This window comes from Arachis stenosperma, chromosome 8, assembly GCF_014773155.1.
Source record: "Arachis stenosperma cultivar V10309 chromosome 8, arast.V10309.gnm1.PFL2, whole genome shotgun sequence".
Lineage (NCBI taxonomy): Eukaryota > Viridiplantae > Streptophyta > Magnoliopsida > Fabales > Fabaceae > Arachis > Arachis stenosperma.
The window spans coordinates 21,719,141-21,746,786 of record NC_080384.1 but is presented as its reverse complement, the minus strand read 5'-3'; the positions used below and the strand labels follow the sequence as shown (position 1 = coordinate 21,746,786).

The window sequence follows — 27,646 nt, the reverse complement described above, 5'->3', positions numbered from 1 at the left end:
AAGTACATCATCTCACCGTATACTGTGACACACTACTCGTTGTCTAGCAAATCAAAGGCGACTTCCAGGTAAAAGATCCTTTGTTAGAGAGATACTGGCTCATAACAAAGGATCTTATTTCGAAATTTCATGAGTTTAAAATAATACATGTGAACCGGGAACAAAACACAAGAGCTGATGTTTTATCTAAATTAGCAACAACAAGGCCACATTCACACACACCAACACTTTCGCAATTAACACTTGAAAAACCAAGCTTTGAATTAAATGGTATATTGAGCATTACACAGGATAAGGATTGGAGGACACCGTTTCTCGAATACATCAAAACGGGAGTTATCCCAACAGACGAGCAAAACCAAAAACTCTTTCGAAGAAGAGCAAGCTACTACATAGTAGTCGGAGAAAGCCTATACAGGAGAGGACTCTCACAACCTCTCTTAAAATGCCTAAACAAAAGCGAAGCCGAGATAGTAATGGCGGAGACACACGAAGGGGTGTGCGGAAATCACATTGGAGGCCGAGCATTATCCACCAAGATATTATGAGCAGGATACTATTGGCCAACAATGAAGAGAGACTGCATAGCCAAAGTAAAAAAATGTGACAATTGCCAAAAGCACGCCATGATATCCACAACACCAACAGAGAAGCTACACACTTTAGAGGTAAGTTGGCCTTTCGATAGATTGGGGTTGGATATCCTCGGCTCCTTTCCGAAAGCGCCAGGACAGGTAAAATTCCTTTTGGTATCGATAGATTATTTCTCAAAATGGATTGAAGCACAACCCTTGGCGCGGATAACAGCAGAAAAGGTGAGATCTTTCTTTTGGAAAAATATCATCTGCCGCTACGGTATACCTAGAGAAATAATCTCCGACAATGGTCGACAATTTACAGATCAACACCTCGCCCTATTTTTACAACACTTCGATATAAAACATCATTTCAGCTCGGTCGAGCATCCAGAGACAAACGGCCAGGTAGAATCAGCTAACCGAGTCATTTTGCAGGCCTTGAAGAAAAATTGGATGATGCTAAAGGCGAATGGGCCGACCTTGTCCCAGAAGTCCTATGGGGCTACAACACGACAATTCAATCATCAACCGGAGAGACCCCCTTCAAACTGGTTTATGGGGCAGAAGCCCTTATACCTGTAGAAATCGGAGTGCCAACCCTCCGAATCGAGCTATATGATCAGAACAAAAACAACAAAGAGAGAACAACCGACCTAGACCTCGTGGATGAAGAAAGAGAAATAGCAACGATAAAACAACTAGCGATGAAACGGTTCTTACAAAAATGACATAACAAAAAGATCATTCCAAGAACATTCGAAAATAGAGAGCTCATCCTCAGAAAAATAGAGGAGGCAAGAAAGCCCAAAGCCCACGGGAAGTTAGCAGCAAACTGGGAGGGGCCATTCCGAATTTACAAAGTGCTCAGCAAGGGAGCATATCAACTAGAGACCTTACTAGGAGAACCAATATCAGGCAATTGGAATGTATCCTCTTTAAAAAAATATCAATCATAATGTATACAAAGTGGATGAAGGTACTCTTTTTTCCATTTGAGGTTTTTATCCCAAGTCGGGTTTTACTCGATGGATTTTAACGAGGCCAGACGCCATATCTAAATTTTCTTTCGAAACAAGATATTCGTATCTTGCTACTCATCATACTTTATTTTTTCAAACATTTTCAAACAAACAAAAACGGTCAGTAAAGACTACCAAATTAGTTATACAAAGAGACGTCTAGCCAAAAACAAACATACATGTATGCATATCAAAATAAACAAAACCGAGCTTCATAGTCGGACGCATCTTAACAACTAAACAACAAAGTCAAATATTACAAAGACCATTGTAGCATTTCAAAATAACATCAAAAAATTCAAAGAACCTAGCCAAACCATCATTCTATTTTATCGCCAATACTAGAGTTGTCGCTTCGCTTATCAACCTCATCGTCAATCAGCTCTCCATTCACAATGATCTTCGTCGCATCTAACTTATCGGCATCAACCTCAGGAAACAAAACACGAATTTGAGAAATAGCCTTCTCAAAACCTTGTGTAAAACCCTCGTAAACCTCGATTTCCAACTCCTTCACTCGAGCCGCCAATTGATCATTCTCAGATTTCAAAACCTTGTTATTTTCAGCAACCAATGAGTGAAGGCGCTTCTCTTCAATAAGCTCGTCCTCTTTCGCCTTTAAAGACGACAAAAGTTCAGTAATCATCTTATCCTTTTTCTAAACAGCAGAAGACAGCTCAGCAATGTCAACAAAATCCTTCACCTCAGACTCGATAGCAAGCTTCTGAGCCCTCCCAATAGCAACAATTCGAGCTCCAATAACCTGCAATAAAGAAGGCTCAGTAAGGAAAGTAAAGATAAAAAGCAAACAAAGAAGAGAGGATACTTGAAGAAAATGGCTAGTTCCAGCCCGACCAACCTCTTCAATCATCTTAGAGTCCTCGGGAAAACGACACAGTTCATCAGCAAGGGTGGCAAAGGGAAAGAACCTTGACCATAAAGATCTCATGTTGTCATCCTCCCAATAGGCATGAAGCCTCTTTTGAGATTCATATGCAGCTTCAACAATTGGTAACACCGGAGAGTTCTCCTCTTTACTCTCAACTACCTCGGTGCGAGTCTTCACCCTTTTTCTTTTTGACCGAGGATTAACATCGGCCTGAACAGCAGCACCACCTTCTTTACCCGCATCGGTGGTCGATCCTTCTTTCTCATTCTTTTTCCTCTGGCTAAAAAAGGACTTTAACCCAGCAGTAGTGATGGTGGGGGCTTTTTCAGCTGCAAACAAAATCACAAAAGCCAAATATCAATACAAACAATACCAATACACCAACAAACCATACCAAGAGCAATTACCTAAATAATCCAAAATTGCCTCCTTATCTGACTCCCACTTCAACAACTCAGCAACAGACAACAACCCAACCGACTCCAACGCCTCTAATAAAAATTCTAACACAGTGTTATCATTAGAAACACCTATCATCAACGTTAAGCACCTGGACTGGTTCGGGAGACCAGGAAAAAGGAAATATAGCCTCTAAGAATTTATCAAGATAAAAAGGAAATTCATCCTCGACACTTCTAACCTTGACAAACATTCTCTTAAAATCCTTATATGAAGATTTATACAAAGAAAACACTAAACGACGAGGATGGCTACTAAGATTCACCCATAATCTCCGCCTGACCCCCTTGGACTGAAACAAGGAAAAGAAGACCCTGAGGGAAGGAGGCCGCTCTAAAATACCCATTAAAATTTCAAAAGCACGAACAAAGCCCCAAGAGTTAGGATGTAATTGAGAAGGAGCGCAATTCAACCAGAATAAGACACCACACTCAAAATCTATAAAGAGAAACCGGACATTCAGCTCAGTTAGCAGACATGAATACAGATAGAAGTAGGACCAACCATCAATCCGCTCACACACACGATCCCCCTCCTCACAAGGTAAAAGCTCTATCCTGATCCTGTGTCCTCCCTAACCCATACATTTGAACCTAGCACCCTCACGAACTCAAGATCGTTAAACCTAGACACACACTGCTTAACCTGCTCACTAACCCAGTTACAAGGATCGCCCTCTTCTACAGGAACCTTACCATTTTCCATGACAGTAGAACAAACAAAAAATAAGGAAGAAGATAAGAGGGGAAAACTGGAGTCCTTCAAAACAAACCTTTGGTACTCATTCTTTTTCTCCTCTGATAGCAGAAACCCAGACTAACATCAAGCAGAAGTTACCTATAACAAATCCAATAATAAAACATGGGGTAACGAAACGGTTTACAAACCACAACTTAAAACCGCCCCAATCCTAACCGTCCAAAAGCCACAATAAAGATCAACGACCAGGATTGCACAGGAAACTGCACCATAAACTCACATCAATCATTTCAGCGCGGGAAACGAAACGGCAATTAAATGCTCACCTTTCTCTTTCCCAAGGAAGCCAAGACAAACGCAAAACACAAAGCCACAATAGCAAATCCAAATACTAATGAAGAAAAAAGTTTGCCCCTGTTTCCTTACGAACACAAGGTGACCTTGGGGCTATGATACGTAGCCTACAACTTCGGTCGTCAAACCTTATCTCATCAACACAAACCTTGGTCAAACAAATGCAAATCTTAACAAAATCAAATAAATAACAAACACCACCAAATCCGAGGACTAAAATAGAACTCAGAATCTCAACTGACTAGGATTAACGTCATCAAGATATCCTCGGTAAACAAGGGAAATCCCGAAACTAACTCCAACTAAGCAACCTCAAACGCCTATATAAACAGATAGGTAACCTCGGAGTAAGACAGGTCACAGAACTCACTCTGATTTATTCTTCTCATTTTCTTATAACTCACGTTCTTACTTGAGCATCGGAGTCCTTTTTGCAGATGCTCCCACCGCGGTGTTCCAGTTCAGCCGACATATACCTTTCCCACCTGAGCACAGCAGCAGGCAGTAGGAGTCACTATGCCTCGGCCCTATACGCACGGAACAGCTCTTAAATAGTTGAAATTATGAATATAAAAATGCTTGAGTTTTTGAATTGGTTGTGATTCCGTATTCTGTTTTCTAAATTTGATGGATTGGTGCTTGATTTGGTTGTTCTTCATCTTTCAATTTCAGTTCACACATTTTTGCACTAAACCAAGATTTTAATATAGATTTCTCTTTGAATTTGAATTTTTAATCCATTGATGAAGCATGGAATAAAGAATTCGGAGTCTGTAATATCAATACTTTATGTATAAACTATCAAATAGTCATAATATTCTGAAATTGTATCGGATTATTTTCTAATTGAGTTTGACAAGCCACATTGCAAATTGGAAATATTAATAAGTGAAAGTACCATCATAAAAAAATAGAATAAGTAAAGAATAAATCAATATAAAAAAATTAGAGAAAAATCTATTCAAATTAGAGGGAGAAAAAGAGAAGATAATTCCAAAAAACAAATATATTAATTACTAATTTAATGTTCTCTAATTACATTCTTATTATATCTATTTATAATAATTCAGTTAACTAATAAAATTATTTAGATTTTACTAAGTAGATAATAGTTTTTGTGAATAATGTGAACAATAGGTTTTAAAATTGGCCCAATAAAAATAAAAACATGCTACACCTATTGAGAGAACTGTTTAGTGAATACTTAAAGAATTATAAATAGGTGTGAGGAATGCATATTTGGGATTTTAGAGCTCTTTTGATTTTACATTTTTCAATAGAACTCATTGTTTTCATTTTTCTCAAAAATTCTTCTCTATTCTATAATTCTCTGCTTCTCAATTTCCTTCTGCTTGGGTTCACTGTAAAGTAGTTTTCTAGGGTTTTCAATTCCTTTTTTATGGTATCCAGAACCTATAATCTTGCTCATCTTTGTCATGGAGATTATCCTCTCTGACTCTTCCAAGAAGACCTTCTCACCTATCTCAGACAAACTCACTCAAGACAATTATAGCACATGAGACACACGGCCATGTTAATAATTCAGAGCCTCTCCATGGAAGACCATCTATACAGCTCCAAGATTCCGCCACAGTTTGTGACTGATGAAGCGACCAAAACAATTTCTGAATCGGCAAAGTACAAGACATAGAAATTACAAGATTTAACTCTCATTACTTGGCTTGTAGAATCGATGACTACCAGCATCAAGAACAAGGTAATTCATCTTTCACAATTTTATGAAGTTTGGGAAAGAATTGAAAAATACTTTGTAGATGCTTCCGCTTCACGAATTCAGAGTTTGAAATCCCAACTCAAATCATGCAAGAAAAATGGAACTGTTTCTGATTTTCTGAACAAGATTCGGAATGTGGTCGACGCCCTTTTTGCTCTCGGCTATGAGGTACCTGACTCAGATCACATACAAGCAATAATCGATGGTCTTAATGAAGATTACACTATATACATTGGTTCGGTAATGTCAAGTCTTGGAACCTTCAAGGTTGTAGAGGCTGAATCTTATCTGCTTGCGTTTGATGATATGCTGGACAGGTTCAAGAAACCTGATGTAGGTATGCCTGTAGTTCATTATGCTCAATCCTCCTCATCGTTTGAATATCAAAGAGGTGGAGGCTTTCGAAAAGGCCGTGATGGCCGCAGTAATCGTGGAGGACGTTTTGGATACACCCAAAATCGTCCTCAATGCCAATTATGTGGAAGGCAAGGACATGTTGTGTGGAACTGCTTCCATCGTTTTGATCCTGCTTTTCAGCCTAATTCCACAACCAACTCTACCCCAATGCAAATTCCATATAGTAATACACAACCACCCCCTCCATCCTCCAATTTCATCAACCTAGGGCATATCTTACCCATTCCTCTTCAGTAAGTGAAGCTTCTTGGCTACCGGACATAGGAGCGAGTCATCATGTCACTTAAGATCCAGGAAATCTCCTCACAGCATCACCAAATCCTTCAGATAATGATCAGCTCTTTGTAGATAATGGGTCAGGTATTCCAATTACTCATTCTGATTCTTCAATTCTTTTTTATTCCTTCTCAAATATTGCTTTTCGTTTAAAGAACTTACTTCTTGTACCACAAATTTCTCAAAATCTATTGAGTGTTTTTAAATTCGCAGTTGATAACCATGTCTACTTTGAATTTTAGCCTGATTATTGTGCTATTCATGATCAGGATACCAGAGAACTTCTCCTATAAGGCATGTCTAGAAATGGCACTTACTCTTTTGATAACCTTCAAGTACCAAAAAATTTGTCTAATACCTCAGTACAGATCCCTGATAACCTGTCTAGTGATAACATGTCTAGTTCTAGATCTCAGTATTCTAGTGCTTATACTACTACTACACAGCTAGCTAATCATTCTTTACATTCTAGTGCCTATCTTGTTTCCAAATGTAATCAAAATAACACTGTGGATTTATGGCATAAACGGTTGGGCCATAGTTCTCTTAAAACTGTAATGGATGTTATAAATAAAATTTCTTTGCATTTTAGTTCTCATTCTGCTGCTAATCATGTATGTGAAATCTGTCATTTAGCTAAGATGCATAGATTACATTTTTCTTTAAATGATACTGTGTATATGACACCTTTAGAACTTGTTTTTGTGGATATCTGGGGACCTGCTCCTGTAATATCAAGAAGTGAATTTAGATTTTATATTTCTTTTATTGATGCGCATTCTAAATACACATGCATTTTCTTACTCACAAATAAATCTTAGTCTTTAGTAGCTTTTCAGAATTATAAAACATTTATAGAAAATCAAACTGGACAGAAAATAAAGGCTTTACAAACAGATTTGGGAATGGAATTTATGTCACGTGCTTTCACTGATTTTCTTGCAAATGAAGGTATACATCATAGAAAATCATGCCCCTATACTCATCATCAACAAGAAAGTGTTGAGAAAGCATAGGCATATTACAGAAGTGGGTCTCTCCCTCTTAGCTACAACTTCTTTGCTTATGCAATTTTGGGAAGTTACCTTTTTGAGTTCTGTTTATATCATTAATCGACTCCCTACCGTAATTCATGATAACAAAAGTCCTTTTGAGGTTCTTTTTAAGCATTAGCTAGATTATACTTTCTTTAAAATTTTTGGATGTATTTGTTTTCCTTTCTTAAGGCCTTATAGTAAAACTAAATTTAATTACAAATCTGAACCATGTTTATTTTTAGGATATGATTCAAATTTTAAAGGCTATAAGTGTATGGCACAAAATGGTAAAATTTATATGGCTCGACATGTGTTGTTTCATGAGTATACTTTTCCATATAAAAAATTATTTTCTAACACCTTGGGCAGAGATAATTCTTCCAAGAATAATCCAGAGAGTGGCAGCCAGCCTAAGGCCCCTACATTTACCATCATTGATTCAACTCCACAATCAATGTCCTCATCTACTCAAGCTACAAAGTCTTTAAGTATACATTCAGATACTGTATTACAAATTACAAGTAAATCATTGCATGATACAACATCTCTTTCTCACTCAAGCTTGGACACTCATGACACTACTTCTAGTCATGAGAATGAGGAGATCAGAATTTCAGAATGTCACCCACCTTCAGCATCTCATACCGATTCTTCTCCGGACATGATTCTTATTAATGGTATTGAAACTAGCTTTCCTTCCATTTCTTCAACAAATGCTCATTCAATGACAACAATATCGAAATCTGGAGTGTTCAAACCAAAAGTCTTAACTGTTCAACAAACTGATCTACTACACAATACTCCAAGGATTGTGGCTAAAGCGTTACAATATTCTCACTGGAGAGAGGCAATGGATAAAGAGTTTGCTGCTCTTCAAAAGTGCAAGACATGGGAATTAACAGAACCACCAGCTAATACCACAATTATTGAAAGTAAGTGGGTGTTTGCTATAAAGAAAAATGCTAAAGATGATATTTTGAGATATAAGGCAAGACTTGTTGGACAGGGTTTTCATCAAGTGGAAGGTATAGACTATGATCAAATTTATAGTCCAGTGGTAAGGCCTTCCACCATTAGAGTTATCTTAACTATTGCTGTTTCATTAAATTGGCCATTGAGACAGTTTGATTTTGATAATGCCTTTCTCAATGGCACCTTAAATGAAACTGTATACATGATGCAACCTCTGGGATACTCTACAAAGAGTGAACAACTAGTGTGCAAGCTAAACAAGGCCATTTATAGCCTAAAACAAGCACCGAGGGCCTGGTATAAAACATTATCTACTACTCTTCAACAGTTTGGATTTAAAGAAATCAAATCTGATGTGTCTTTGTTTGTTAGATTTTTTTATTCTAATGTGATTTACTTGTTAGTTTATGTAGATGATATAATTGTTATCGGTAATAATGCTGTAGAATTAGATAAATTAATTTACCAATTGAACAACATTTTTCCGTTAAAGGATATGGAGAAGTTTAGTTATTTTTTTGGCTTAGAAGCTTTATATTTGTCTACAGGTAGTGTTCACATTTCACAAACTAAATATGCATCTGAATTACTTGAGAGAGCTGGAATGGAGACTGCGAATTTGATGCCTACCCCAATGATGTCCAACACAAAGCTTTCAGCTCATTACTCGAAATCTTTTCATGATCTCAGACTATACAGATCAATAGTTGGTGCACTTCAATATCTCATAATGACAAGACCAGATATTGCCTTTACTGTTAATAGAGTATCTCAGTTTATGCATCAACCAACATTGCTGCATTGGAAGAGTGTAAAAAAAATTCTAAGATATGTGAAAGGTACAGTAGATCATGGATTATTATTTTCTAAATCTACTGATTTTAGATTGTTGGCTTTTTCAGATGCTGATTGGGGTGGAGATCTAGATGATAGAAAATCAATCACTTGATTTTTTGTTTATCTTGGATGCAATCTGATCTCATGGAAGAGTAACAAGCAGACAAAGGTGAGCAGGAGCAGTACTGAAGTAGAATATAAGACAATGTGTGCTGCACAAACTGAGCTAATATCCATACAGCAGCTTTTGGGAGAGCTTCGAATCCCACAACCTATGTCACCAACCATCTTTTGTGACAATCAGAGTGCCTGTCTATTGGCTGCAAATCCAGTTTTACATAATAGATGTAAACACCTTGAGCTGGATTTGCATTTTTTAAAAGATTTAGTAAATAAAAAATCTCTCTATGTTGTTAATATACCCTCTCAAGATCAGGTGGCCGATTCTTTAACTAAACCATTGTCCCTAAGTTCGTTTAAGAAATACATGTTCAAACTGTGACTTCGAGACAAATCGTGCCTCAATTTGAGGGGGAGTATTGAGAGATTGTTTACTGAATACTTAAAGAATTATAAATAGGTGTGAGGAAGGCATATTTGGGATTTTAGAGCTCTTTTGATTTTACATTTTTCAATAGAACTCATTGTTTTCATTTTTCTCAAGAAATCTTCTCTATTCTATAATTCTCTGCTTCTCAATTTTCTTATGCTTGGATTTACTGTAAAGTAGTTAGGGTTTTCAATACCTCTTTTAACACCTCCAAATTACCCACATAAATCTTAATATTAGGATAACTATCTGCACACCCAATGAATTGAATATCCAATATATCCATTATTTATATTATTTAATATTTTCATTGTCTACCTATACTTTTCTAAATTATTTTAATTGGACTTTGAACTCACTTCTACTCATTATAGTTACCTGTTATCCAGTAATAATAAACACTCGAAACACAGCTCTAAACCCTGTCTCTATAACTAGAAGATATAGGTTATACCTCAATTACCTTTTGTAATGACTTTAAATAAATAAAGTAATTCAAATTTGAAAATATTTTATCTTCATTGAAAAACTTATATTTAACTCAGTTTTTGAAAAATGTACTTCTGTTAGTAAATTCTTTGAAATATAACTCAGTCTTAGATGAAGTTGAATTTGTTTCTTTTCAACAAATAAAATGTATTATAGTAGTAAAGAACTCCGTACCTGCAAAAACGCACTGTAATACTCAAGTGAACAAAAGATAAGTGTAACTCTATGAAATATATTACGGAGAAGAAATCATCTTGACCTTCTCAAAACTTTTTTTACAAACTTATTATTGGACATATAAATTTTTATTTAAATCTTTGATTTATTTAATTATAATAAGAATAAGAGATTTATCTTTTCTTTTATATAAATTATAACCCTTACATGAGTTATCGTAGTTTCTAAGTTGTTTACTGGTTATGACAGAATTATAATTATTGGATCAGAAACATTTAACTTTTCTTTTGTTTTTTACAACTTTTTTAACTTCGTTTTTTATTTTTAATATTGGGAGAGTAGTGGTGTATAACAATGATATGGGGGTTCATGGTGTATGACCAGAGTGTGACAGCTAGGATCGTAGAAATCGGACGGTCCGTTTTGAGTTGCTGTAATCGGACGGTCCGATTTTTGGCTGGGAAGGTACGCAAATCAGACGGTCCGATTTGCGCCCCCCAGCCACGTGTCGCGCATGCACGTTGGTCCGAATGTGGAGACCAAATCCCAACCACGGAGGAGCCTTAAGCCAGTTTCAGTTTCCCTTTCCCTTTCCCATTTCACTTTCACTTTGTGCCAATTCACTTCTCCCATATACCCCACCCCCAGCCACGGTGAAAAACTCCATTGTTGAAGGTTTGAGCTCCAAAAGATGCCTAAAAGAAGAAAAATAAAAGATGTGAATCGTCCGGAACTCCATATTGCTAATTATCTTGATCATCCTAATTATGTAAGTTTTCAATCCAAAATTTTTTATTTTAGTTAAAATAATATTTATAATGTTAGAGATTAGTAATACTTTATTGTAATGATAATGTTAGTGAGGAATTAGTGGAGTAATAATATTTAGATATTTGAGTTCAATCAAAATAATATTAGAGATTATTTGGTATTAATATTGTTCAGATATTACATTATAATAATAAATTAATTATTGTTATTAATAGAATAATTGCAATAATAATATTATTAATAATAATACGGTTATTATAAAATTTTTTGGATGTCTGATAAATAAATAGAATAAGTAATATTAATATTAATAATTGTTATTACTACAACGCTTAATGTAATAATAATAATTATTATTATTATTAGTGCTAGTAGCGTTTAATTTGATTTAACTATCAGTAGAATAGAATAGAATACATATAGTAGTGCAATGTGTGTGCTGTTAAGTGTGAATATAGATATGTGAAGTAGTTTTAATTGTTAGTAATAAATAATTTTTTTGTACTTACTTAATATTGTATTAGTAGTAGTCGTTATTTGAATAGAATAAAATACATATAGTAGAATAGAATAGTTTTAATTAGTTTTAATGGTTAGTGATTGATTTATTATTAATGTTTGCTCTTAGAATAGAATAAAATAGAGTAGTTAGTTATTTGGATATTAGTAGATTAGTAGATAACATAATAGTTATTTGTATAAAGTATTGTATTGTATTGTTGTTATTAATATATTTATTAATTGTTATGTGTGGCTGATTATTTGATAATGAGAATTCGATTCTTTTAAGTTTAATTTGTTAATTTAGTAATATTATTGTTTTTGTTTAGGGATCTAGAATGTTGCAATGTGACCACTACATGCCACCGGATCGGTACAATTCAATAGCGGAGGGGTTTTTACGGGACACCGGTTTTTATTATGTTTCACAGATTGGAGTTGTCCAATGTCAGGCGGCATTGGTTAATGCTCTGATTGAGAGATGGCGCTCCGAGACTCACAGCTTCCATTTTCCGGTTGGTGAGTGTGCTGTGACACTGGAGGATGTGGCGTTAATTTATGGTCTTCCGACGAATGGTTTGCCAGTTACGGGACCGACACTGAGTAGTTATGAGGCGTTAGAGGCTGAATGCTTGGATCAGTTTGGTGTTGCACCTAGGCAGGCAGACTGTAGGGGAAGTTTCATCAAGTTGACGTGGTTTCGAGCATTGAAGGATCGGTTAGTGTTGGTTGATGATATCCAGATTCAGAGGTACGTGAAGTGCCACATAATGTTATTGTTTGGAACCGTGATGTTTGGAGATAAGTCTGGAGCAGGGGTGCACTGGAAGTTTCTCCCATTACTCCGTAAATTTGCCGGGATAATACAGTACAGTTGGGGTTCGGCATGCCTAGCACACCTGTACAGAGCTTTGTGTAGGGCAACTCGTGTCGACTGTAAGGAGATTGATGGTCCGTTGACACTCTTGCTTGCCTGGGCTTGGATCCGCCTACCGTTCCTTGCGCCGATTCCTAGCAATCCTCGAGTCTTTCCGATTGCAAAAAGGTAAACTTAATTAGTAAACACTTTATAATAATGTATCTTAAATTTAGTTGATAAATGTATATTAACGAATTGCATGATGTTAGGAGGCATAACTGGGAACGTGTGAATTGGCCTTACAGATTGACGAAACTTGAGCATTTTAGGGGATACCTGGATGCTCTGCAAGAAGGACAGGTCTGTTGTAATAAATACGTAGTTGTTTTCAATTAGCCGTGTTATTATTAATTGTGTAATCCTCGGTTACTTGCATAATGTGTGCAGTTTGATTATTTGAGTTGTATATTGATTATTTGAGTTGATTAGTTGACTTGGTTATTCGTTTAGCCGTATTATTATTCTGTGTGTAATGGTATGATTACTTGCATAATGTGTGCAGTTTGTTTGGGAGCCTTATGCAATTGGAAGGACCGATCCGGAAGTGATTCCTCCTGACATCCGTCAGCATTCTGCTATTTGGAGTGCCACAGTTCCACTTATATCTTTTGAATGTGTTGAGTGGCATGCATCTGATAGACTGCGGAGGCAGTTTGGCTTGACTCAGGGTATTCCTGATCAGGAGCGAGACCTAGGTGAAGCACACGGCGAAGTATTGACAGGTCCGAAGAATCAGGATTGGTCTGGAACCCACTCATCCTGGGTTATGCAGTGGACGAACCGGTATAGTCTAGTTCTTGTCGATGACACGGTGCCCTCATAGCATCAGGCAGATATCTACTTGCATTGGTACCGAGGTGCATTTGGTGACCACTTGCAGCTGTCACAGATGGAACCGCAAGATAATCAGCCTGGTGATCCTATTCATAACCAGGAGAACCAAGACCCACAATCACCGCAACTACCATCGCCACGGCCACCAGCACCGCCCCCCTCACAAACACAGGCACAACAAGAGCCTGAGCAGTTCACTCCATACATTCCTGACACGCATTCTGCGGATTACCTGACTCCACCAGTATATCAGCAGTACTGGAGTGTTCCGCACCAAGAATCTATTGAACAAGGTTCTTTTAGCCAGCTACTTGGGTTCATGGCTCCTGGTCCAGGTTACTCATATCCCGCTTATAGAGACATTTCCACCGGTCAGATGGCCCAACCGAGTGGGATAGCTCCAGGTAGATTGTCATTGGATACGAGACCACGACAGCACACTTCCTCTGGTACATCCGGAGGGAGATTTTCTGTTGACTCTGGTATGAGTGATGATGCCACGAGGGGTATCATACAGAGCGGCGTTGACCGTCCTGTTCCAATGAGTCTCATTCTAGAGAGCTACCAGCCAGCTGATGAAGACAATGATGACTTTCTGGTTGACCATCCAGATGGGGATGAGGTTGAAGAAGAGGATGATGATGCGGATGACGATGAGGACGACGACGAGGATGAGGCGGATGCTGAGGATGATGATGATGGGGGTGATGGTCCGGTTCATGATTCAGCGCCTACTGCAGGTAAAACAAGTTGTAGTAAATTGATTATTTTACTTGATTGTTGATTTTGGAAGTATTTGTTTGTTGAAGTAGTTGGTTATTGATTATTCGATTTGATTAGTTGATATGATTAGTTGGTGATCGATTATGTGATTTGAGTATTCATTAATCGAGTTCATTGTTGATTTACTTGTTTGGTGAATTTGTTGGTCATTGATTATTTGACTTGATTAGTTTATTTGACTATTTGGTTATCAAATGTTTTTATAGGTACAACCACTAGCGAAAAGGGAAAAGGATACAACCTTAGAGCTGACCCCCCTCGGCGGAGCGCTAGTCGGTATACCCCATCCGCTTTTAAGAAGGTTGCAAAGAAATGCAAGAAATTAGTCAAAGATGTAAAATGGGGGATGAGAAAATGATGTTGAATTTATATAGCATGTGTTGGAGTTATTTACATAGCATGTGTTGGACTTATTTACATAGCATGTGTTGGACTTATTAATGTACCATGTTTTATACTTATTTATGTACCATGTGTTGGACTTATTTATATAGCATGTGCTGGACTTATTAATGTACCATGTTTTATACTTATTTATGTACCATGTGTTGGACTTATTTATGTACCATGTTTTATACTTATTCATACAAATGGTTCAATTTTGTTGAATGTTTGAGTTTGGAAATAGTTGAGAACAGGTTTGAGAAATACTTGGATGGGACCCGAATAGGGTGGCAAAGTCCGACTTTTAGAGGAGATGCTGCCGAATTTTTATAAAATTTAAAGTCTCTATTGAAGTAAATATCTAAAAAGATTTGGTTTTAAACATGATACATTAAAAATAGAACATATAAATTACTAAAAGTCATACAATATATAAATTACTCAAAGTCATACAATATATAAAATACTCAAAGTCATACACTAAATCGAGTAACCGCTAAGGCAGGAGCTCTATTGCGTTGTAGCACCCGGGTTACTTGGCCCACCACGTTGACGACATCTACTACGACTGTGGCCCTCGGCCCCGCATTGCTTACATCGCCTAGGACCACGCAACATCCGAGTGTCCATCTCATTCAAGAACCGGGTCATCCTTGGCCGACCTTTGGATACCCGTCTTAGGAATGGATTACCTACGAATCGAGGTCCATGATAAACTGGCCATGTTGACGGATTCCCGAGTGGCCTAAACCTAACCCTGTACACTCGTCGAATCTGGTCCATCTTGTAGACATCATGTACATACAGTTGCCAATCAAGACGTTGGTTTGCACAACAAGCAAACACATGTCGACACGGAAGCCGGTCAACTTGGAACTCACCACAGTCACACCTTTGTTGACGGAGGTCCACCGTATACTCCACACCACTAGGACACTCACGCACTTCGAATACCTCATTTTGTCGGTCAAAGCAACTAACTTGGATGTTACCTGCTGCCAGCTGATTTGCATGTAGTTTGGAGGTTACATGCTCAGAGAACACATGTCCTTCATTAATTCGAGCCTCAGCCTCGGCTCTTTTTCGGGTGAACAATTCATTAAGCCTGTAAAATGTTGCCTTAACTAGTGCAGCGACTGGAAGATTGCGAGCCCCTTTCAATACCGAGTTGATGCATTCTACTAGATTGGTTGTCATATGACCCCATCGATATCCCCCATCAAATGCCAAGGCGTACTGCTCACGCGGAATTCGATCCAGCCAGTTGGTATAAGCCTCACCTCGCTCATGTAACCGCTGGTAACGCGTCTCGTACTCGCGAACTGTCCGTGAGTATCCTGTCACATAAAAATGGGCCCACCATAAGAAACGTTCATCACAATAACTGAGTCCAGGAGTAAATGTAATAGTAAATTTCATACCGATGTTGACGATAAGCTTCTGCAGATACAGAGCCTTGAATTTCCTCAGAAAGTTGGACTCTATGTGTCTGATGCAAAACATGTGGAATGCTCTGGGAGGAGACCACGCTCCATGACTACGAGCAATAGCAGACCTAATGGAGTCGTGTCGATCGGAGATAAGACCCACACCGTCACGTGTCACAACATGCTGTCGCAAGTTACTGAGAAAAAAGTGCCAAGCCTCAGATGTCTCTCCCTCCACTATGGCAAATGCAATCGGCACGATGTTATTGTTGCCATCCTGTGAGACTGCAACCAACAAACAACCCTTGTACTTTCCATACAAATGAGTTCCGTCCACCTGCACTATTGGCTTGCAATGTCTGAAGGCTCTAATACAAGGGTAATAACTCCAGAAGACTCGGTTTAGCACACGAATATTAGGAACCCAGTCATCTCCCTGGTACGCAGGCATTGTTTCAAAATGAACAACTGCGTGTTGCTCCTTGTGACACATGGCCTCAAACCATATCGGCAAGGCTTCGTACGAAGCTTCCCACCCTCCGAAAATTGACTCCACTGCCTTCTGTTTAGCCAACCATGCTTTGCGATAACTAATGGTGTAGTTAAACTTTGACTGTACTTCCGCAATCACTGATTTCACCCTAATAGACGGGTCAACTTCTACCAACGGCTTTATTGCTTCTGCAACTGTGTTGGAATCTAGCTTCGAATGATCTTGAGAAATGGTGGCCCTAGTACAGGTGTGACTACCGTTGTACCTCCTTATCTCCCAGCAGAACTTTTTGGACATTTTGCTCACCCTTATCAGCCAATCACATCCTGCACCATACTGGGTGCATTTAGCATAGAATGTCGTCGGTTCTGACTCATGCACCCGATAATCCACACCTCTGCGGATTGTATAATCTTTCATCGCCTTAATTACTGCCTCCCTAGAACTGAATTCCATCCCCACAGTAAATTCACCATCCGGCATAAGGGGAAGCTCTGCTGCAATAACATCACAAATTTTAGAGTAGTCAGAACTAATAATGTAACAAACTAATAAGCACAGAACAATGGAAAACGTACTTTTCCAAACCGAACCGGTTATCGAACCGGCCGGTCGTCATCGAACTGGCCAGTTCGGTCCAACGGGTCGGTTCGGTCCAATAAATCGGTCCGGTGCAACCTTTAACTCATACGCTAACATTCTGCTATTTGGACCGGCCGATCCGATCTAGATGGCCGGTCCTGTCAACTCGGTCAATTTGGTAGACCGAACTGGTGCGGTTCGACCGGCAGGTCCGGTCTGGTCGAACCGGCCGGTCCGGTCTGGGCAAACAGTCCGGTCCGGTCGAACCAACCAACCCTGTCCCAGTGTCGAACCGGCCGGTCCGGTCTGGGCAAACTAATTACATGCTATATTTTGCCTACTTACCATTGTCTTAAGTATTTGTCCTAAACAAATAACCCATGCACAAATCATACTATCACAAATCTTAACTTAAATTAACGACGCACCTGCATTTAAATATTGAGGATACTCCGGTGCATGCATGGCATCCAAATCCAACGACCGCATGAAACTTGGCTCCACAAACGGCTGCTGATTTGCTAGTGCATTTGCCACGTCCGCTACATCTGCCACCATACCCTCGTCATCTTCATCTTCGTTTCCACCTAGATCAACGACCTCGTAGTTACTTTCGAAGTCTTCTTCACTATCACTGTTGTACTCTTCCAATTCAATATCTCGGTCCGCTGCAGATTGCTCGAACTCGATATACAATTCGATAAACGTCATTCGCGACCGACTTTCAAGATACACTGAAAACATTTCTTGCATGCTCGCCTCGTCGGTCACGTATTTCGTTTGAAATTGCACGAACCCACCAAAGACAGATATAGGATATCTGTACAGAATACACGATACTCTCCTAGATATTTCAAAATCCATCTTCTCACATATGATCCCTTTTAATTCTTCAAATGACAGTGTGAATGGAATAACAATATCTAACGGATTATCACACACAAATTTCACTCCTTCTGATGTTTGTAATAAAATATGGCCATCATAATATACTTTTAACCTTACTCTATCATCCATGATAATAGAGAAGAAGAGATCTACAAATAGAGAAGAAAAGATCTGCAAAGAGGAGTTGTAGAGAGTAGTAGCAACGAAGGAGAAGAATGATATGAGCTGCTTAAATTCAGTGGGTGCATCTATATATATATACCACACCCAAATCGGACCATCCGACCGGATGTAGGCCCATTCGAATTTTTAAGAACAAACAAATCGGACGGTCCGATTACCAGAAAGCCCGCCCAAAAAATTTTCCTTACCCAAAATCGGTAGGTCCGATTTGCTGATAAAAAATTTTGAAAATAGGCCCTCAAATCGGTTGGTCCGATTTCCTTGGGCAAAACAAATCACCTTCAGCGCCCACAAATCGGACGGTCCGATTTGTGACCCTGACTGCTGCAAGAAATCGGACCGTCCGATTTCTCCCCGTCCGCTGACCGCCGTCACAGCCTGGTTAAACACCACTAACCTCCATAACCGGGTGTTACACTACACCGTGCATCATATCCGAAAAAATTAGCCTTTTAACTTAGTAGGCTAAGAACTAATTCGATATAGATTTAAATTCTATTTAAAAATTTATCATTAACTAATTCATTGTCTAAAGGTGGCAATGGAATGGAAAAGAATAGATTTTTGTCTTACCCGATCTCGCCCCCTAGAATAACCTATGTAAAATCCGCTTCACTCTTATTTACAGTAGTAAAAAGTTGAATCCTAACCCATTTTTACAGGTGTTCACCATATCTCTACCTGTTTCTATAATTATTAAAATCCAATAAATAAAATTAAATTTTAAAATTTATATAACCATCATCACATACATATCATAAATTAAAAAAAATTTTAAATATAATATAATATTATTAATTATTTTACTAATTATTTTACATATATTATATATAAATCAAAACAGATAAGGACAGATATTATTTAAATTCGATTTCATCTCGCTCAATCTAAAATTCCATCCCATAGAAAATCCATCTCACATTAGAACGGGTAATTATTCATTTTGAATGAATAAAAAGAGTGAATATCCATAAATTTAAATAGTGTTGTCAGTCTTAACATTATCACATATATAAAAAGATATTCGAATCTTTGACATTTTTTAAACGGGCTAAGAAGCTGATCAATTGATTAAGATAAGTTGGTTAAAAACATTCATCTTTCATCCTACGTTGAACTTCCAATGCTAGCGGGCAGTGGGCCTTTGTCAGAAACCGGCATGACTAACCCGATAAAAATACAATAGCTAACCCGATGGTCTAGAGTCAATGACTAATTTCTAATAGCAGAAACCTTTTACTTAAACATATTTGGATCTTCTAACATTTGAATTTTATTTTAAAGAGTAAAATATAATTTTTTATCATTTATTTTGTAAGTAGGATGAAAAATAAATATAAAAAAAAATTATTCAAGAATAAAAAGTTATACTTTACACTCTAAAATAAAAATTCAAAATTTAGAGGATACAAATTCCGTTTTAAGATCTCTAACACCGTATGCAGAATCTTGATCTAATAATCATCTTCTATGTTTTACAATAAATGCATTCAGATACAAAATTTAGATGATGCCAAATAATGAATAGAATTTTTAATATTGTGTGAGTGTGATGTAAGTAAGTGGATAATATTAAAATTGAGACTGTCAATCCATCACACACAAAATTTCCAACAACCACCCCAAAAAAAAAAAAAAAAAGAAATAGTATGGTAATTAAGGGGAGCATTAAATTGTGGTTGGTTACCCACTGTTTACACAACTGGATACACACATACAAAGATTCCATAATCACTCATTTCCGCGTCTCCCACAGCAACTAATTACTACTAATCACTACTTTTTCATCCACCCATGCCTTCATTTATTGCTTCACTTACCGCATTTAAAATCCACATTCTCAATAAATATACATCACCATTTGTTTCAATTGAATTGACTACTTGTTTCGTGTCGGTCATAACTCATCATGCAAGTTTCTGCCTTCCGGCCTTTAACGTTCTTGCTCTTCCTCGGTGCCGCAACTTTTATCCTATTCTTCAACTTCTCAACTCCCATTGTTCACCATGGTAATTTTACTTTCCTCCCCTTTATCGCAATTTTTCATTTCATTATATCTTCTAGCTAGCTTTCAATTACGAGCATGTTCATACTCTTCCAGTAACTTCTAATCTCTTTACATTACTACTTTAGTACTCCATAAATGTTGAGGATACTAAGAAAAGTATTATTCACTATCTGCGTTATTATTTATTTCTTCTTCGTTCTTGTACAATATAGTCCAGATGTGTGTTTGACTAACCAGTAACCATAGCACTACTGAAGTTCTTACCACAGTTTTTAATCCCATCTCAGATAACGGTGGTGATACTGATGCAACAACACTGATTGCTGTTGCTGTAAGCAGGAAACTTAAGGTATATATATATATATATATATATATATATATATATATATATATATATATTGATCCTTTTATTAACGGTGAATTATACGATAAAGACGTAAATAGTATTATTCGAAAAAATAGCCACAAAAAGAATCTATACTTTCTCTGTACAACTTTAATCTGTACTGTGGAGCGCACCTTTATTAATACTTGAATGCACTTTAATCAGCTCTCAAAATTATTGTAGTTGTTGATGGAATGTAATAAATTTCAGGAAAATGAGAGCAAGAGAGTGATAGGTGGTTGGGTGTCGGTAGATGATGATCATGATTATAGTGAGGCAAATCCAGTGCCATATGGCTCAAGGGACAAAGTGAGACATGGATCTATTGAGCGTGCCAATCATCCTAGGGGATTTAACCCAAAGGCTCCTCCTTCTCCTGCTATCTATTATTAACAAAACACTCTTCTTCCACTTTGCTACCTTAGCTTCTAATAATAATCCTACTTATATATATATTTGATCCTATGAGAGAAATGGCTTCGTATAAGTTCTTGGAAGCAGATTAAAGTGTGCCATTTTCTGCTTTTGAAATTGTTTGTTTGACCCTGCAACTCTGTTCTATAACCATTAGTTAAGTATCAAACGTTAATCTATGTATTTATTATTGAGATGACTAACGAAAGAGATAGGGTTACTCCTCGTTTCAAACTCGAATAATCTTTTGAGTACTTTGCTTCAAAAGTAGAATACAAATTAGTCACAGTACAAGCATTGTGGCGGATGGCAATTGAAATGTCAGATCCAAAGGTCTTGAAAGCTAATTGTCCGGTTGCAATTAACATGCTTATATAGAAGATAACACCTTTTCATATAGGAATCTTAATTCACTATTAACAAGATAAGTTTATCAAATTAGATCAAATCAAAATTTAATTGAGAAAAGAACTTGAAGCATTGAAAATTTTCAATTTAGAATTGATGTAATTTGATTTTATAAATTTATCATATTAACTGTTAATTATGACTATTAGATGTATGTTATGTGTCACTTAACATGTTATATCAACAAATGTTGATGTCATTAGCAAAAAAGTGGCGAAAGAACTAAAATGACTAATTTAAAATCTTTGAAAATATAATTTAATTAAAAAAAATTTTGAAAACTAATTTAAAAAATGCGTAAAAAATTTTTTTTGAGAACTGATTTAAAAAATGCATAATTTTCAGAAATTGATCTGACTATTTTCTTTGTTTGTTAACTATCCCATTTGTCCATTTCAGTTTATTTGTGTTTGGATTTTGTTGTATGTGAATTGGAGTTTATTCATATTTGGAGATGAGAATAAATGAGTATCATGCAATCACATAAAGCACTTCCTTTATCATATTTTTGTTAACGTTTCTTTTAAGGAAAGAGGGAGAATTTCAAGCATGTGAACAACCATAATGAAATTTTCTCTGCTTCCTTCATTTCCTAATAAACCTAATGGCATTGTAAAAATGGAGCCGAAAAAAATGTTAAATTGAATTGAATACCAATTTAGTGCATAAACAAAATGAAAAAAAAAAAAAAAAAGCTATTTGCCTTGACAGATAAAGTACGAGAATCATATAAATTACACAAGCTTTTCTTCTAATTTTGCTAGTAAAAATAAGCCATTTCATTTTACTGGTAGAAACTTTTACTATTGAAACTATAATATACCTTAATTATCGAATGGGATGGCGTACCTTTGTTTTCCATTCATAATAATATTGAAGATTCTATAACATCCAATACAAACATGCTAAATATATATTAAAATTAGTTATTAAAATAAAATATATATATTAAAATATAAAATAAATATTAAAAATAAATTAAATTATACATATATTTATATATAAATACATAATAATTAATTTTAAAAATTTATTTTAATATGCAAAAAAACGCATGATATGTATAGTCATGTGTTAATAATTTGCATTGTAGCGATATGAAAACCACAGGCAGTGGCGGAACTTGAAACAAAATTTTGGGGGGCCATATAGAAGATAATTATCAAAATGCTTTTAATATGGACCCCATTTAAAATAAGCTCGTCTAATCTCATCTATCTGGTTAGAGTGATATTGCCAGATTTAAAGCCGTTTTTCAGGGTCTCGTTTCAAAAAATTAAGGTCAAAAACTCATCAGATGTAACTTTTTGAACTTTTGAAGGTTGTATCTCACTATTTTCGTGATTCATTAAAGTAGAAGAACTATCTATAAGTGTTGATATTGTAAAACTTATATGTTCTCCTTCTTAAATATTACCTTCCTCTTAAAAAATGCATCAATTCTTTGATTTTTTATTATTATTTTATATAAAAATTTGAATATATATCCTGTAGAATATATAAAGAAGAAGTTAGAAGGACAAATATAAAAATTTATAATATTTATTGAATTTTTTTAATCAATTTATACAATACAATAATATTAATACTTATTGAATATTCTATTATTTTTTATCATATAAAAAATTAAATTAAATAAATAGTAAAATATAAAATAATATTAAATTAAATAAAAAATATCTAATTTTTTATATTTGAACTTAAAGGTAGAGAGAGTGTTGTTTATTGAACTTATTGGGTACTTTAAGTCATAGTAAAGTATTTAAACCAATTGAATTATTTTTTATCTTTTAAAAAGTACTACTAATTTTTTTATAAAAAGTTTGGGGGGGCCATGGCCCCCTTGTCTGAACTAAGCTCCGCCACTGACCACAGGGCATAAGCTTATAAAGTATAAACCAGGAGCGCGCTTAAGTTGATTTGAGTTGACAGGTTAATTGTGAGATGAAAATTACATTCAATTTTTAAATTGAGAATAGTTAAATAAAAATTTTAATTCTGTCAATTTCTATCAATTCTTGTTTATGATTATATTTAATAGAAATGTCTTTATGAATGTATTTAAAAAATATTTTTTTTATAGTTATATCTAATAAAAATGTCTTTATATATATTTTTTTTTAATGTATTTTTTATACATATGTTTAAAATATGATAATTAATTATTATTGATAATAAATTAATAAGATAATATATTAAAACCCTATATTTTTTAAAAAATTTAGTCAAATTAATAATTACCCAAATTTTCATCAAATTGTGAATAGGATGGGAGCCGCATTGAGAAAAATAAGTAGAGGGACGCGGCGAGAGGTATACGTAAGAAGCAGCTAGGGATTAGGATTGGGAGAATAATAATATGCGTGTCTTATTCCCCTTTTTAGAATACGGTGGCTTTTGCCGTGGAACTCACTTCTAGCGGAGACATGCATGCCTCATCTGATGCCTTCATGACGTGCACCGCACTATTTTCCTCTTACTTCATTTATTCTTTGCTCTTTATTTCAATTCTTCATTTATCTTATTACTAACTATGTGCCTCGCAGAAACTCAAATTTCACGAACTAACATGAAAGTATTAGCAGATTTTACCCTGCTAAAGGATATGCAATATACGAGGATACATAAGTTATAGTTAAGAAATAAGGTATTTATATGTACAGAGCTAGCTAGCAGATTAAATGAAAATAAAACACAATGGCTTCCGCGATACCATACCTTTGTTATAGTAATTAAGAACAATAACAGTAAAATTAAAAGCTGTGTCAAAATTTCCGCACAAAGGAATGGAGTCTATTTGCGTCTCTCTATCATCTCTTCTATGCAATTGCATTATTATTATTATTATTATTATTATTATTATTATTAGAGTTTAGCTAGTACGTAACTCTTACACGAAAAGATTCAAGAGTTTTCTCTGGTTGTGACTGCAAATGCCATCATCAAAGCTCATCAAGGTCATCTCCGATGGTTCTCCCGAAACAACTGACACAGCGGGTGGCGTTGAAACACCGCTAACGCTGCGCCTCTTGGACGCCTCTGATAAGCTTGTGTTGTTGAAATGAAGAGCAGCATGAGAAGCGGAAGAGTCGTCTAAGACTGGCATGATGACCGCCTCCGGCAACGCGGTGAGGACGCCGCCGGCAAGGACAGTGCGGAGGGCGGCCTCGCAGAGGTTCCAGTTACCAGTGGAGAGCAGGCCCACAGCGCCATTGACGGGATTGATGGTTCGTCCGCAAGCTTCATAAAGCAGAGACTGAAACAGCTCTGAGATAGAGATAGTAGAATAAAAATGAAGGAAATAAATAATAAAAGAGTAATTAAGAAAGGAAGAAGAGTAGGTAGTGAAGATACCGGGCCTGTTGTTGTGTGGGACAGAGGAAATGAAGGAGAAGAGATCGGAGCGGCCAAAGAACTTAGCGAGGAAGAGAGTGGCGTGAGCTTGTGCCTGAGGGGATGGAATCCAGTGAAGGCATGTCCTCAGGGGGCACATGTCGCTGCATCCCTTGCGGAGCACCCGGCAACCGTTGCAGCTCATTTCAGAGTGGGGTCCAACTCTAGTCACGCTGCCTCTATTTATATTAACACAAACAAACAAGATTTTCCAAAGTATGGCCAGCACCGCCTCCGTCTTTCCGCGGCCCTTCCATCTCTTTCCACTCTCGCAAAAAGTTGGTCAATACTTAATTAATTATCCAAAAAAAAAAATAATTTTTTACTATTAAATATAATTTTATACTATTAAAAATATTATTAATAATTAATTAATAATTACAAAATATAAAAATTATTAATTTTTTTAGCACTCTTCATTCTTTTTTATCTCTTTTTTCAACATCATTATATCAGTAAATTTTTTACCTTGATATTTTATATTGGTGAATTCTATTCAACAATTTTTAAAATAAAGAATAAATTAATTTTTATGACATATTTAATAATTATTAAATGGAATGAGTTGCTTTATCATAATTAATGGCAACTTATTAATTTAAGCTAACCAAGATATAATATTTTACAATTTATAAATATTAAAATTTTGAGCTGCATACTGTCATCCATAGACTTTGAAACTTACTGAGCATTCTGTGCTTCTACTAATAAAGAAACCAGCATAGTCACAGTCCCCCACCAAATTCCACTCCTGTCTCTTTGTAACACAATGGACTGAATGGAGAGCAATAATGTCACTATTATTAATCAAGATAAATCAATTCATTTAATTCAATAATTATTAAACATATTACATAGAATAATTTATTTTTATTTTAAAAAAATTGAATAAAATTCATTTTTTATATCGATTATTTTAAATACTTTTTGAAAATCGGCCATCAAATTAGTAAATGATATAAAATATAGAAAAATATAAGATACTAATATACTATGTGTCAACTTATTGTCAACAATAATTAATATTAAAGACATTTTTACTAGAAAACACATCTATAAAGAGACATAATTAGAAAATATATCTATAAAGATACTTTTATTAAATATAACTATAAAAATGATATTTTTATTAAATACATTTATAAAGATATTTTCATTAAACACAGCTATAAGCAAGAATTAGCAGGAGTTAATAAAATTTTTGTTAGTTATGTAGTGAAATTGAATAACTATATATTCAATTTTTAGCTTAGCCTATTTTAGTGGGACGGATACTAAAGACCACTTTAAGGTAGCGTTTGGTAGAGAGATAGAAATTGAAAGACTGAGACTGAGAGACAGAGATTAAGAGACAGAGACCGAAATAAATTTCAGTATTCTGCTTGGTGCAAAGTGAGAGACAGAAATTGAAACAAGAATAAAACTCTAATTTAATTTGCAAAAAGGATAAAATTGAAATTAATTAATTGAAATGAGGGTATTTTAGGTATAAAATGTTATTAAAATTTCAGTCTCTGTCTCTAAAAATTTCAGTCCCTTGTGTCCCTATTTTTTGGAGGTATTGAAATACTGAAATTTTAGAGACAGAGACAAAAATTTTAGTACCAGTCTCTGAACCAACAAACATGATACTGTGTCTCAGTCTCCCAATCTCTGTCCCAGTACCTCAAAACAAACGCTACCTAATAGACTGCGTGGAAAGGAAGTAGAAACTTTTAAGCATCTTATGGTTACTTGTGCCTTTGGTAGATATGGTGTGTTAGGATTCAAAAGTTTGGGAGATGTTAGTCGCTACTCGCTACTGTGAAATATGGAAAAACAGTTTGAGTTGGGTTGTGGTTTCAATAAGAAAAAAAAAAATATATATATATATATATATATATATATAATAATAATAATAATAATAATAATAATTTGTTAGATAACTGATTTTTTATAAATAATTAACTTTTTTTTGGTTATTTTTATGTATATTTAGTGAATCTATGGCCAGGGAATGGGGCATTTCAGTCGTCCTAACATAATACACTTCAAAGCACAAAGAAATACATTTGGCATTGAATGAAAAATGTGACCACCATACTACATCATGTGAAATCTTCGCCACAATAGACATCAAATATTACTTATTTATGTAAAAAAGATTGAGCATTGAACCACTTTACACAATATTATATAGAATCTTCTTTTTGAAGGTTTTAGATCTTTTAAATTTTGAATTTTATTTTAGAAGATAAAGTGTGATCTCTCACATCTATTTTATAGATAGAAAATTAAGAGAGGAATCATTCAAGCGTGAGAATCATACTTTAATCTCTAAAGTAAAAATTCAAAATTTAGAGGATCCAATTTCCTTTTTGAAAATATGAAAAACACCAGATGAAAACATCATGATAATCTGGTTCCCTGGCGGAACTGGTGGAGTGTTGGATCTAATCATATAATGAAGAGGTTATTGAGCATGGATTCCACTGTCTCCGTTTGGCAAATTGCACAACTCAGTGTAGTACCCTCTAAGGATGGCTGTATTACTTCAGGTGTAAATGTGTAATAATGCAACAGAATTTAAAGATCCACAAATTTGAATGCTGCTGAATTATTACAACCCTGTCATAATGTCACTCAATGTTTTTTCGATTTGCCCATATCTAATATTCTAATTAGTCATATGCGTTTGATCTTCAGGTAATTTCCATGCAATTTTAGTATTCACAAATATTTTGGTTCTCTTCCAATTGGCATTAAAGCTAAACTACTGAAGATGTCACTTAAACCATCCACTGTT

At 35.7% G+C, this 27,646-nt stretch overlaps 3 protein-coding genes across 4 annotated transcripts; 1 reads left to right on the top strand and 2 right to left on the bottom strand.

Moving 5' to 3' along the window:
- Positions 1 to 15,190: 15,190 nt before the first annotated feature.
- On the bottom strand, positions 15,191 to 18,199 carry LOC130945589 (uncharacterized). The gene is made up of 2 exons (XM_057874299.1): positions 17,611 to 18,199; positions 15,191 to 17,097 (listed from the first exon to the last, which is right to left on the bottom strand). Exons 1-2 carry the CDS (start codon positions 18,197 to 18,199, stop codon positions 15,191 to 15,193), a joined length of 2,496 nt encoding a protein of 831 aa, XP_057730282.1.
- A 1,890-nt stretch (positions 18,200 to 20,089) lies between these two features.
- LOC130946967 (uncharacterized) lies at positions 20,090 to 21,263 on the top strand. 2 transcript variants are annotated; one of them, XM_057875877.1, is made up of 3 exons: positions 20,090 to 20,262; positions 20,549 to 20,592; positions 20,857 to 21,263. In XM_057875877.1, the coding sequence occupies exons 1-3, from the start codon at positions 20,163 to 20,165 to the stop codon at positions 21,037 to 21,039; spliced, it is 327 nt and encodes a 108-aa protein (XP_057731860.1). In that variant the 5' UTR covers positions 20,090 to 20,162; the 3' UTR covers positions 21,040 to 21,263. The 2 variants fall into 2 exon arrangements, with proteins under 2 accessions (XP_057731860.1, XP_057731859.1); XM_057875876.1 differs by having other exon boundaries at positions 20,549 to 20,610.
- Positions 21,264 to 24,069: 2,806 nt separating this feature from the next.
- Positions 24,070 to 25,128, bottom strand: LOC130946616 (LOB domain-containing protein 38-like). The gene is made up of 2 exons (XM_057875418.1): positions 24,823 to 25,128; positions 24,070 to 24,735 (listed from the first exon to the last, which is right to left on the bottom strand). Exons 1-2 carry the CDS (start codon positions 25,004 to 25,006, stop codon positions 24,359 to 24,361), a joined length of 561 nt encoding a protein of 186 aa, XP_057731401.1. The 5' UTR covers positions 25,007 to 25,128; the 3' UTR covers positions 24,070 to 24,358.
- Between the last annotated feature and the right edge of the window lie 2,518 nt (positions 25,129 to 27,646).

Excerpts from the sequence above, each read along its gene's own strand:
- LOC130945589 (XM_057874299.1), bottom strand. The coding sequence starts at position 18,199 with ATGGATGATAGAGTAAGGTTAAAAGTATATTATGATGGCCATATTTTA. Across the intron at positions 17,098-17,610 it reads TCCTCAATATTTAAATGCAG|CAGAGCTTCCCCTTATGCCG; the intron begins GTGCGTCGTTAA and ends ATGTTATTGCAG.
- LOC130946967 (XM_057875876.1), top strand. The coding sequence starts at position 20,163 with ATGCAAGTTTCTGCCTTCCGGCCTTTAACGTTCTTGCTCTTCCTCGGT. Across the intron at positions 20,263-20,548 it reads AACTCCCATTGTTCACCATG|ATAACGGTGGTGATACTGAT; the intron begins GTAATTTTACTT and ends ATCCCATCTCAG. Across the intron at positions 20,611-20,856 it reads CTGTAAGCAGGAAACTTAAG|GAAAATGAGAGCAAGAGAGT; the intron begins GTATATATATAT and ends AATAAATTTCAG.
- LOC130946616 (XM_057875418.1), bottom strand. The coding sequence starts at position 25,006 with ATGAGCTGCAACGGTTGCCGGGTGCTCCGCAAGGGATGCAGCGACATG. Across the intron at positions 24,736-24,822 it reads CCCACACAACAACAGGCCCG|AGCTGTTTCAGTCTCTGCTT; the intron begins GTATCTTCACTA and ends TCTCTATCTCAG.